The sequence below is a fragment of the Xyrauchen texanus genome, chromosome 39 (assembly GCF_025860055.1).
Source record: "Xyrauchen texanus isolate HMW12.3.18 chromosome 39, RBS_HiC_50CHRs, whole genome shotgun sequence".
Classification (NCBI taxonomy): domain Eukaryota; kingdom Metazoa; phylum Chordata; class Actinopteri; order Cypriniformes; family Catostomidae; genus Xyrauchen; species Xyrauchen texanus.
In genome coordinates, this window is record NC_068314.1 from 31,223,766 (window position 1) to 31,237,617 (window position 13,852).

The following is a 13,852-nucleotide window of genomic DNA, read 5'->3' on the forward strand; positions in this document are numbered from 1 at the left end:
ACACACCAATGATGGCAGAGCTGCTATGCAAGGTACTAGCTTGCCATTGGGAGCAACTTGGGGTTCAGTGTCTTGCCCAAGGATACTTCGGCTTCGGAGTCTTCGGCCCACATGACTTCAACCCTGCGATTAGTGGCCGACCCGCTCTACCACCTGAGCCACAGCCGGCATTATTCATCTTGGGTAATATTAGTTTTAAAAAAGTTCATGTTAGTTCATTAACTTTTATTTGAAAAAATATATTAGTATGATGAAATTAACATTAACCAAGATTAATAAATGCTGTAAAATTATTGTTCATTGTTACTTCATGTTAACTAATGTAGTTAAACTGTTATAAAATGTAACCTTATTGTGAAGTGTTACTGACCCACTTTGAGATATCTGTTTTACTCATGTTTCCTTGAGCTCTCCTGGAGATTGCTATTGACTTGTAGGGACTACAGATGACTAAAATGAATATTATGACCTCCTAAAAATCTCATTTTGCATGTGATGAAGCTGGCATAGTAAACTTTATTTTCACTTTGTATCTGTAAAGGTTAAAAAAAGAACCTGCTTGATCTGATGATATTCATAGTTCTTCGTGAATTTGCTTGGTCTAATAACACTCAAGCCACACCACCAGAAGCTTGCATTATTATTTTAAGAAGCAGTTACAATAATATTACATGATGACCAGACAGTTAAACTCAGGTTCAAAGTAGGCTTGCCAAGCCAAGATTCATTTTATGGATGTCTTATCTTCTTATAAAAAAATAAAAATAAAAAAAATGGATAAATGTATTAATTGAAAGCATGTTGGAATTTTTTTTTTTTTAATAAAATGAGTTTGCATCAAACTTCGGAATAGTGTGGTTTTGAATAGTGTACTTCCATACTATTACTATTTCTGCTGGGTATATAGTATGTATACTTCACAAAGGGTATGTAGTATGTATACTTCATTTTTTTTTTTATGCATGGAATTGTCACAGTGTCTGGTTTGTTCCCTGGGTTTCTAGAAGCGCTTTCCCTGATTGTCACATTTCCTCTTGTACTACATTTCCCATCATCCTGTTCTGTCACTCATCACTGATCATTACACACAGCTGTTCCCACTCACATTGTTTGCACTGGTCTATTTATACCCTGTCTGTTTCTGTGTTAATTGTTGAGTCCTTGCTTAATGTCTGTTTAATGTTACCAGCACCTCTTAGTTCTTGTCTCATTGTTTCTTGTCTTCTTGTTTCTTGGACTGTTTTGTATGGATTTTGACTCTTGCCTGGCTGACTACGGATTTTGGATTACCCTAATAAATGCACTTGGATCCTAACCTTTTGTGTGTGTGTCGTGACAGGAATACCTGGGTGACCCACTGCCTTCATGTCCTATCACATTAATCAGAAGTGAATGAGTTTCCCACTGGTAAATTGCACATCAACATAATATAAGTCAGACAGTACTGTCAAAAAGTCAGGATTTATTTAGCAAGTTCCTGACTTGGGAAACCACACCGACTGGTGATTGTTCAAAAATCACAAAAAACCAACACTTTTTATTTATGTTTAAAATAACTTTAATGACTGTGTTTTATTGAACTAATAAATTAGGTTAATTAAATCGTAAGCCTACAATAGCACAAATAATTAAAAAAATAATTTGAATAAACTTGGCCTTAGGCTTAAGAATTTAGTTTGGAGTACTTCTAAAATCTTTTATTTTTCTGTTTTCAAAAACTGCTAGATTGACACAAATGTCCCAAGAATGGATCAAACGACCAGGATCAAACCACACATGAATACGATGCTGACTTTTTGACATTCTGGAATGTCTGGCCACCATATAAAGGCAGGGTCATCATTTGATTGTATTGTCAAAAGACAACACGTTTTTACACAAACTTTGTTTAAAAATGCAAACAAACAAAAACTCTGAGAGGTTACGTTTTCATATTTATCCATATTAATTTCATATTAATGCCATCCCAGATGTGTATGACTTTCTTTCTTCCGAGAACATGAACAAATATTTTTACAAGAATATCTCAGCTCTGTAGGTCTGTACAATGCAAGTGAATGGTGACCACAATTTTAAAGCTCTAAAAAACACATAAGGCAGCATAAAAGTAATTTCATCAGCAGTTTAATCCATGTCTTCTGAAGCTATCTAATACATTTGGGTGAGAACAGATCAAAGTGTAACACCTTTTTCACTATAAATCTTGACAGCAGCATTCTCCTTGGCAATCATGATTCCAAGTCCAATTACACTTCCTAGCGCCATCTCGAATCCCGTGCATCACTGATATATACTGCATACAGACTGCATACAGGCTTTACCTCCTGCTGTCAGTTTACCATTGCGTCAAAGATACAGAACTGGATCTCTGATGCAATGGTAAACTGACAGCAGGAGGTAAAGCCACCGGAAGTGTTCGAGCGACCATCTTGGTATGCCAAAACTGTCATGGAGCATCAATGTCTAATGAAAATGTCTGGCAAAAACACCCCCATTTCACAGACTCCTGATACAACAGTCGCATTTCACCCCTAATTTGCTCTTTATGGATAATATTCGTTACGAGGTAGAAGATGTATGTGGATCATGATTACAGTGCATTCACCAGCTCTGGTGTTCAGTCTATCAGTGCAGCACAATGATCACCAAAGGAAACGACAAAACTAAGTGAGTAATGTAAGAAGGAAAAGATGCAATATCTGCTTGTTTAGGGTGACAACACGTCCTACAATACATGCACCAAGCACTAGGAATTGTAATCAAGCTTGAAATCATGATCATGTTTAGCGAGTGCATTGGAATGTTGTACAGTGAAAAAGGAGTTATATTTTGGTCTGTTCTCACCCAAAACCGATAAGATCCGTTCAGAAGACATTAATTAAGCCACTGAAGTTGTATGGATTACTTTTATACTGCCTTGATGTGCTTTTCGGTGCTTCAAAGTTTTGGTTACCATTCACTTGCATTGAATGGACCAACAGAGCTAAGATATTGTTCTAAAAACTTTGTTTGAGTTCTGCAGAGGAAAGAAAGTTAGTAAATTATGAGATAATTTTCATTTTTGGGTGAACATTTAAGCATGCAACAATAATAAGGTTGTGTGACAACAATGTATCATACTACAGTTTGAAACGTTTGTCATTGCATAATGCGCTTCCTGTTAAATTTATGCCTACTCCCATCTGAAAAAACAAAAAACAGCCTAAGCTGGTTGGCTGGTCTTTACTAGTTTAATGTGGTCTCCCAGCTTGGCCAAGTTAGAGCTCAGGTGGATTTGTATGGAGATGGAATTGTTTAATATTAACATACAAATGTTAAAAAAAGAGATTCACAAATAGAAAGTTGGTTCACAAATAAATTGAATGAGATCAACAAATTACCCGCGACCCTGTACACAGGATAAGCGGTTGACGATGGATGGATGGATGGATGGAGATCAACAAATTAAAGTAACGAGTTTCACAAAAATTAAATGAATTCACAAATGAAAAGAATGAGATTTGCAAATAAAAAAATTATTTACAAAAAAATGTTTTAACTCACAAACACAACTCTGTCCAACATTCATTTGTGAATCACACGCATTTATTTGTGGATCACTTCCTGTGCATTTGCACTACACGCATTTGTCGATTTTGAAACAAATCTAGCATCAAGACATACACCCAAATCTACAAATAGGTGGACTCCACCCATCATCTACTCAAGCCAATCAGATAATGGCCACATTATTCAGACCAATCGTAGCATATTTTATATTCAACCAATCACATTTTGTTTTACTATCATGGTAGGGTCAGAGTCACAGCGCTCTCATGAGCATGGAATTAAGCACATACAGATAAGCTCCAATGCCTCAAACTTTTAAAGAAACGGACATCATCAGAGCAATACAGTGACTTAAGGTCCGTATAATTTTCTCTCGGTTATAAACGTGTGTATTGTCTTGTTAAATGTCAAATGTGAGGCCCCATTTCCAGCAGCCATCACTCCAACACTTTATCCTTGATTAATTATGCTAAATTGCTAATTTAGTACTAGAAAAATCACCTGCCATTATATCAAACACTGCTGAAATCTATTTGGTTTGTTAAATTAAGTTTAATATTGTCTTTGTGTTTGTTTTTGAGTTGCCACAGTATGCAATAGGCTGGCATGTCATACTGTAAGGTCAATATTAGCTCAAATATGACAAAAAGAAACCGCTTTCTCTAGAAACTCATCAGTCAATCATTGTTTTGAGGAATGAAGGCTATAAAATGCTTGAAAGCGCCACAAAACTGAAGATTTCATACAAAGGCGTTCACTATAGTCTTCAAAGACAAAGGCCAACTGGCTCTAACAAGGACAGAAGAGATGTGGAAGACCAGATGTACAACTACACAAGAGGATCAGTACATCTGAGTCTCTAGTTTGAGAAATAGACGCCTCACATGTCCTCCGCTGACAGCTTCATTGAATTCTACCCGCTCAACACCAGTTTCATGAACAACAGTAAAGAGAAGACTCAGGGGTGCCTTATGGGAAGAATTGCAAAAGAAAAAGCCACTTTTGATACAGAAAAACAAAAAGAAAAGTTTAGAGTGGAGAAAGAAACACAGACATTGGACAACAGATAACTGGAAAAGAGTGTTATGGATCTTAACCCCATTGAGCTTTTGTGGGATCAACTTGACTGTAAGGTGCGGAGAAGTGCCAGACAAGACTGCCACATCTATGGCAAGTGCTACAGGAAGTGTGGGGTGAAATGTCACCTGAGATTCTGGAAAAACAGACATCGAGAATGCCAAGGATCTGCAAATCTGTCATTGCTGCACGTGGAGGATTTTTAGATGAGACCTCTTTGAAGTAGTTTAAGAAGTTTATTTATTTATTTTTTCAATTTTAATAGTAATTTTACATTTTAGGAATGTCCCGACTATACATTGTGATCAGTTGAATGCCACTTTGGTGAATAAAAGTACCAATTACTTTCCATAAGAGCAAAATCTGTACATTATTCCAAACTTTTGGCCACCAGTGTATGTTAATTTGAAATAATTCCATATCTATACTTTTGGCCTAACCGTAAAAGTGCCCAATATCCCTCTAAAAGCAGCCAACAGACCAGCATGGGAGACCAGCTGTTAGTTTTTATTATTTGTTTAAAAAAAATGTGCACGCCACTTTGCTGTTAGAGCAGTAGGGGGCAGTGAGGAGCGATACGAGCCCGTATTCAACAGCACGAAGAGCAGGCGTCGGAAGTGACAGGGAAAAATCGCATTGTGGTTTGTTGATGTTTGTGTCAAACTCTCGCTCGTTGTTACGAAAGAAAAGCCTCGAACGCCAAAGGAACAAAGTCGTTTTGTAACACTCGTATTTAATTAACCGATGTCAGGACGGGTGTAATTATTCATGTGTCGAGTCAGATTGCTCATAAACAAGTGAAAAGCCGTATATTCTGTCTGGACAACTCATAACAACACAAATCACCGCAAGCTGGCCAGCTATGACAATTCTCCCGAAAAAGAAACCGGCCTCGACAGTCGGTGGCGGCGATCACACCGATGAACCGGATAGACGAGGCAGCTCTGAACCGCATTCGCACCCTCATCCACTTGGAGGACGACCTGGGTCGAGACCCAGGGCCTCTCCGCCGCCGTGGTCTTCCAGAGAGGAGCGGAGGATAGAGACGAGCGCTCGCCCGCAGCCGGCCTCCCCGCAGCCCGGTCCCGCTGGAGCTCCGGTCGGGCAGTGTGAAGCCAGCACGAACTCGGTCGGAGGTCGTGTTGAGTTGCCGTGCGGCACAGGTGGCGTTGGAAGCTGCTTCTCGGGACCTGGACTCAGCAAGCGGAGACGGCAGGTGGTTTGCTCCAGCAGTTTGACAGGTGGAGGAGGAAAAGTGGGAGGCGGAGGAGGAGGCAGTCCTGCATCGGAACCCGAGGAAGGAGCAGGAGGCAACAACAGTGAGGACGAGTATGAGAATGCGGACAGAATTCAGCTTGTGGATCCAGTCACAGTCGAGCAGGTATTGGATATACAAAATATCACAATACTTTATACACTACGCTGTACACTATACTTTTTTCTTTCTTAATATAAAATCAATGCAAACCAGCATAAAGACAACAACACAGCCAATCTATAATGGAAGGCAAAATATATACAGTGTATACATATATACAAATCAGATAACGTGCAAAAACATGCATATATAGAGCTTTTACATAAAATTATATTTTGCAAATAAATCAACAAATAACTAAAATGCTTTGTTTTTCACCCCAATCTTATTAGGGTTTCAGTTATCACTATACTTGGCAACTCGTTGCAAGATCTGTCTTTGAGAATAATTCAAAAACCCATTAAATGCATTGCTGGAGCTCTTAAACCACAACACCTAATATAAAGATTTAGATAAATATTGCATTGGTTATATTATATTTACATCGACTTCATATTGACTGCTATCCTCATTATAATCACACAGCACACTGATATACTCAGTGATCTATCAGTCAATCTCAAGAGTGTTTCTTTCATTCAGTCTTAATGGAAAGTGGAAGTTAAATGTTATTTGGCAAAATGATAAATTAAGTGTCCAAATACTTTTTATGGTTATAATATATATTATTATTATTATTACATTATATATAAACTGCAAAAAATACTATATATCCTCATTGTTCTAAAATATATTTGTTTGGCTGTTTTTTATTTCATAATTTTGTATTTTTTTGCCTACAGCAAGAAGAATGGTTTGCGAAAGCCTTGAGGGAAAAGAATGGCTTCGTAATAAAAAAAATGAAGGAAGATGGAGCATGTCTTTTCAGAGCAGTTGGTAATATGTCTTTTCTGTGTCTGTCCAATAGTTATTTTATTTGAAACGGAGTTAGTTCACATTTTGAGAACATAGCAGCACTTCAGTGTAGTTTTGAATCACAAACAGATTTTACAGTCCACAGAAACCTTGTTATTGTACTTTAAATGGGAATTATATCACTATCAGACTGCAGTTTACACAGTTATAGATTGTGTCTGAAATATGGAATTATTTGTTGTTGTTTTTTCGTGTTTTTTAAAGCTGATCAAGTATATGGGGACCAAGATATGCACGATGTGGTACGGAAACATTGTATGGATTATTTGGTGAGTCATTTCAAATATTTAAATGAATATTCCGGGTTCAATACAAGTTAATGCATAATGTTGATTACCTCAAAAATACATTTTCGACTCGTTCCTCTTCAAAAATCGAGGTTACTGTGAGGCACTTACAATGGAAGTGAATGGGAGCCAATTTGTACATGTTAAAATACTCACGTTTCTAAAAGTATAGCCACAAGACCATAAACCATATGTGTGTTAACATGATTTTAGTGTGATAAAACCATTTCTGTGTAAACTTATAGACAGTTTTACAACTTCGTTACCATGTTATGGTAACAAACCCTAAAACGACTGTAAAAATGACAATTTAAACAACTTTACTGCCCAAATAATACGTGATTTTTTAACAGAAGAATGAATGTAAGTTCTTTAATAAAATTATGAGCTTCACATTTCTGTTAGTGCCTCACTGTAACTTAGATTTGTACTTTTTTTTTTTTAAGGAAAAGTACAGTATAAATCCAATTTTACATTTTGTTGCTATGATGATGTAATGGAGTATAACCCTAAAACCTAAAATGACCATAAAAATGACGATTTATGCAACTTAATAGCTCAAATAATATAGTTGTTTTAACAGAAGAATTAATGTAAATGTATAGAATTATAAGCTTCACATTTCTGCTTTTAAGCCCTCCAAAATTGGCCCCATTCACTTCCATTTTAAGTCCCTCACTGTTACCTTGATTTTAGCTTTTTTCTTTCAAAATGTATTTTTGTGATAATATTATGCCACAAATGCTGTCGATTGAGCTTAACTTGAATTGAACCTGGGACATTCCTTTAAGAACAAATTATTTCCAGTGAATCAATAATATCAAGCGTACGATTCATTGTTAACCCTCATTGCTCCATTTGCAGACAAAAAATGCAGATTACTTCTCTAGTTATGTCACTGAGGACTTCACCACATATATTAGCAGGAAGAGGAAGAACAACTGCCATGGCAACCACATTGAGATGCAAGCCATGGCAGAAATGTACAACCGGCCAGTGGAAGTTTATCAGTACAGTGTCGGTTAGTCAAGATTCATCTTACAGGCTGCCTGTCATGTATTTAGCATAGAAAAAGGCATTTTCACTTTATATGATACCTCTTGGTTGTGTTTTACAGAGCCAATCAACACGTTCCATTGCATCCATGAGAACAAAGATGAGCCGATTCGTGTCAGTTACCACAAAAACATCCATTATAACTCTGTTATGAATCCCAACAAAGCCAGTGTTGGGGTGGGGCTGGGCCTCCCCTCCTTCAAACCAGGGGTAGGTGTTCTAAATAAGACACGTGAATATTATCATATGTTATGGGGGATTTTATTTCCTGTTTGATGGTGTAGTCGTCTGAGTACTGCATTTATTAGCTTGCTGGAATGGGCATTCTGTTATCTTTTCTCCATATAGTACGCTGATCAGAGTCTTATGAAAAACGCCATTACGACCTCCGAGGAGTCTTGGATTGAGCAGCAGATGATGGAAGACAAGAAGAGAGCAACAGATTGGGAGGCCACCAATGAGGCCATTGAGGAGCAGGTAGCTCGTGAGTCCTACTTGCAGTGGCTTCAGGACCAAGAGAAGCAAGCGAGACAGGTATAAACCAGTCCATTTTGGATCTGGATCTGTATTCATTTTTCCAATCTAAGCACATTCCAACCGTATGTTCGTTATTTAAACACTTCTCGCTCTTCAGCCTCGGAAGGCTAGCGCCGCCTGCAGCTCTGCCACAGCCACCACATCCAGTGGCTTTGAGGACTGGGGATGCCATTCGCCATGTCAGCGAAGCTCCGCTCCTTCTCTAGAGCATACAGGCCCAGCTCACCCTGAACCCCTTGTCAAACCCTCCTCCCCAGCAGGAGCCTCGCTGGTTCTTCCCAAACCCCCCTCACCCTGTGCCCCAGGTCTGTATTTGTGTGTTTTCAAAGCTAATGCACACGTCTCACTCAATACCTTATTGGTAAAAAGTTCTTCCTTGCTTTCCTCTCAAGGTCCAAGTCATCAGTCTTCTGCCAACTCGTCCCTGGTGTCTCTGTACCCAACCCGGGGGTACAGAACTAGAATGCAGAACATGTCACCTACGGCCTTCGGTAGGCATCATACATTTTCAGTAGCTAATTTGTAAGCCTAATTGTGTAAATGTGCTTTGCTTATAAAAAGGTGCTGTAAGCGATTTAAGCCGTTCTGGAACTTCCATCAGACTAGCCGTTGAATTAGTACGCCCCATCTTGCCCCGGATTTCCTATTTTGCAGTCCGACCCAGAATGTTTCGCTGGAGCAGGACACTGTACCGTACTCATATGAGTAGATATGGGCTGCCATGTGTAAGCGCACAATGATAGATGGGGAGAAAGGCTTCTGATTAGCTAAACAAATGATCTGACAGTGGCCCGTGGACATCTTTTCCCCCCGCTGCTTACCGAGCCTAGAGCTGTTACAGAGACAGGTGTATTTTATGGCTATTATTTCTGTGATATCTGGCATTTTCTGCATGTCATTAAAAAAAAACTATTACAGCACCTTTAACACATGTATCTTAAAATAATTAAATCTGTTGCATGGAATTATGCAGATTTTTGCCCTGGAAATCAATGCAGAAAAATGCAAAACAACAAACCAACAAGATTCCTTACTTAAGTTGTGGTTGCTTTGTTTTAAGGTTTAACAGATTGGGAAGATGACAATGTTTTGGCCTCAGTACTGGCTGCTTCACAACAAGAATACCTCGATAGTTTGAAGAAAAATGCAATGCACAGAGAATCTTCTCCAGACTGCAGTTGATGCATTGGACATCATAGCTTGTAGCACAAACCACGGAGCATCACACTGTTCCCACCTGAATTTCTTTATTTCAACACCATGCAATGGTGGGGGTGGGGGGGTAACCTGTTTTCCTTAATTTCATTAAACTTCATGGACCTAGTTAGGTGCATGTTTAAGAAAACATTGTAAAATGTAATATTAAAAATATAATCTCAACTATTTATTAATATCAGGTGTTTCCTTTATTTGGTTAGAATAAATGATACTAACTTGGATAAGCAGATATTTTGAGGAATGTTGAAAAGTTGCAGGTCTTTGGTCATTTAAAGATGACCAATAAACATTGTTTACTGATTATATACCAGAACTGAAAAAAGCAAAAACAATTTTATGTTTGTGCAATGTCAAAAATATTAAGGGAAACCAGAGGAATAGTATTGAACATTTAGATATCTGTTGGCACATCATAACGTAATGTAGCATGTCTTTACAAATGGCTACATTAATTGTTCAAAAGAAAAGTTTGGGAAGTGTCCTTTTGGATGTGAGAAAATCGAATGATTAAAATGTAAAATCTCTCAAACCGAGTGTGTTCGTATTGTTAAAAACGAATATACAGTGAGTTACAAAACTTTAGGAGCACATTGAAAATCTGGGATTTAAATTCTAATTTAAACATAGAAACAAAAAGTTGTAGAAAATTAAAAACAAAGAGACATTATGATGAAAAATGTTTAAGAAATATTAAAATATTCTGCACTATTTCTAGGTCACTAATCAAATAAGCCAGTTTGTGAAATTGACCATGTTAACTCCTTTGTTGAAAAGCTCAGATTTTATTGCATCCCTGGATTTCACTTAGGGGTGTACTCACTTTTGTTGCCATCGGTTTAGACATTAATGGCTGTGTGTTAAGTTATTTTGAGGGGACAGTAAATTTTCACTGTTATACAAGCTGTACACTCTCTACTTTACATTGTAGCAAAGTGTCATTTCTTCAGTGTTGTCACATGAAAAGATATAATCAAATATTTACAAAAATGTGATGGGTGTACTCACTTTTGTGAGATACTGTGTATATGTATATATATATATATATATATATTAGGGCTGTCAATCGATTAAAATTTTTACATGGTGTCCCGATTAATTAATTGCATATACAAATATTTGCTGAGAAAGCCCCTCATAACAATAAGTCAGTATATTATGATGACATAATTTATACATAGTTATCTTTAAATATTTAAAAATTATATATTAGCACTGTCAATCGATTAAACATTTTGACATGATTTTCAGTTTTTTTTTGGGGGGGGGTAATGTAATAAAAAAATTAAGATAATTAAAATGCATTACATTCTTGTGGCAGAAGAGTTCATTGATAAGACAATACAAAAAGCGGCTTTAGAATACAATGTATTGTTTTCTACCATATTATTGATCAGAAGTCAATCATTGGTATACAGTTCACAGCAATCCATTACACAAGTGATTTTGTCAATCAGTTGGAGATTAATTATGAGGGCTTGTTTAAGGACCCGTCAATGTACGTCAAAGCATCAGACATGCTTGTGTTGTGTCTCGGATGCGTTGCATCATAAACATAAAATTTTATGACACTGTGTCAAGTTAAACATAGTTTAAATCTTAAAACACATCTTGAGATCCCTTAGTTCGAGCGCAAGAACATACCTCATGTTTGTGTTGTGCTGCCTACAGAAGGGTTGTTTAGTCCTGCATAAATATGTTACAAATTCAATAACTAAACTAAGAACAATGTATTTAACACTTCCTATACCCCCCAAAATGAGAGAAACACACTTCAAAGTTAAGAACAACATTTACCCCTCTAAAGAATTACTTAGACTTTGCTTTTGTATTGATGTTAATGCATGCACATTTTGTGAAAATGATGTTGAAACTACGGACCATGTTTTTTTTCCCTCATGCAACCTGGTACATATATTTTGGTGTGACATACATAATTGGATACAGCAAAAGACCTCTTCATTCCCGACTTCTATCTCCAGAGACGACATAACATTTGGTTTGATATTGCAAAGACAATTAACTCTAGAACTATAAAATCATCCCCCAAATTTGTTATTTTTTTTTAAATAAATTTAAATTGTATTTGAAACTCTAAAAGATCCAAAAGAACAAAGATTGTACGACATCCTAAAACACTTCCCGACTATAGAAAATAACTGAACTGACTGAATTCTCCCCTGGTATGACAATGTCTTATCACTGGGTTATTTATTTATTTCATTTTATTTTTTATTAAGAGCTGTTACCTCTGACTGTTTTCTATATATCCTTATACTGAAGTTGTGGATTATATGTTGCCATGTTTATATGTAAATTCTGCAATAAAAAAATAATAATAAAAAAGTTTGTTTTGTTCACTGTATAAACAGCGCATTGCCAATACAACTGTAGTTTCAATTACTGCCTTCTGGAGTAAACAGGTGAGATCTGCAAAGCTGTCATTGCTGCATGTGCAGTGTGTGTGTGTGTATATGTGTATGTGTATGTGTATGTGTGTTGTATGTATGTATATATATATATATCCTCCACATGCAGCAATGGCATTTCAGATCCTTTGCATTTTGGCTGTCAGTTTGTCCTCAGGTGACATTTAACCGCAAACTTCCTAGCACTTGCCATAGTTGTGGCTGTCTTGCCGGGCACTTCTCACACACCTTACAGTCTACCCAGATAGCAAAAAATATCCGCACGGCTTCTTTTTGCCGCCGACCCTAAGCTGTCGGCTATGGTGCGTCCCACTGGTGGGGATGAAACGTTTGCCGCCGAATTCGTCACTCCCATTTCTTGCGAGATGCAGCCGGCGGGCCGACTGCTTCATTTTTTCTGGCGGTTGCCTCCGTCTAATGGACCGCGGCCGGCTGGCGGAAAGCCGCTTTGAAATACAAGGACAGCTTAGACTCTCAAAATCGACCAGCCATGTTGGCTATTATTTTTTTTTGCTCCAAAGCCATTAGGGTTTATAACATAGTCTTGACTCTTGATTCCATGATAAGGTAAGGTTTAGGAAATTGCATTTAAATTACTTTGAAACTCTGAAGCGATTATACAGTAATATATGTAAAATATACTGAATTATTTTATGCACATAGGTGACAGTTGTTTACATTTCTTTGATTGATGCACATTTGAGACATGCACCAATAAACCAAAAATAATTCCTTTTGTAAAACTTACTTGGCAATAAATATCTTTCTGATTCTGATTAGGTTTTAAAATAGATATTTAATTCATGGTATGAACAATTTAGCAGAATAAATTAATGAAGTTAGATTTTCACCAATGCCTGACTATCAGTGAACAGTGAAAGACATCTGCAACATGGCCAAAATCTTGGGTATACTTTATATATTTTTTTTTTTATTAATTTGCAACCATGGTAGCTAATATCTGTCATAAACATGAAAATCCCTGTTTTGACGTGAAGGATAAACTCAATGAAAAAGCTAAATAAATTTCGTTTATGTCTTTAATTTTTTTCCAACCTCGATTTTTTTAGTTATTTTACCTTTTGTAGGTAAGGGATTCATTTGCAATTACGACCTGTACAAATGTTTAAGAAAGTGTTAAAGTCCCTGTAAAGGCAATAAAAAAAAAAAAATCTAAACACATTATAAATGTTAAAAATGTATTGCTAAAACACATTACAAAGACTGTGAACTGTGAAGTACTGAATTGTGGAGTTAGACCATTAAACAGTTTTGCACCATTGCTGTGTTCAGGATTCTGCTAAAACGGTGGCTTGATGACGCACTGGAGTCACTGAGCTCCTGGCCCCGCCCCTACTGTCGATGACGCACTGAAGCCACTGATCATGTCGCGTCTCAGTGGGCATAGTTCTTTCTTATATTAAGAGTAGTTCGAGAACTAGTTGCGCTCTCTCTCAATTGATCCACTT

The 13,852-nt window shown here is 37.2% G+C and overlaps 1 protein-coding gene across 1 annotated transcript; it reads left to right on the plus strand.

Moving 5' to 3' along the window:
• The first annotated feature begins 5,244 nt into the window (after window positions 1-5,244).
• On the plus strand, window positions 5,245-12,271 carry LOC127632787 (OTU domain-containing protein 5-A-like). The gene is made up of 9 exons (XM_052111558.1): window positions 5,245-6,007; window positions 6,727-6,820; window positions 7,064-7,128; window positions 8,011-8,167; window positions 8,264-8,412; window positions 8,551-8,736; window positions 8,837-9,044; window positions 9,132-9,230; window positions 9,800-12,271. Exons 1-9 carry the CDS (start codon window positions 5,489-5,491, stop codon window positions 9,919-9,921), a joined length of 1,599 nt encoding a protein of 532 aa, XP_051967518.1. The 5' UTR covers window positions 5,245-5,488; the 3' UTR covers window positions 9,922-12,271.
• Window positions 12,272-13,852: the final 1,581 nt, after the last annotated feature.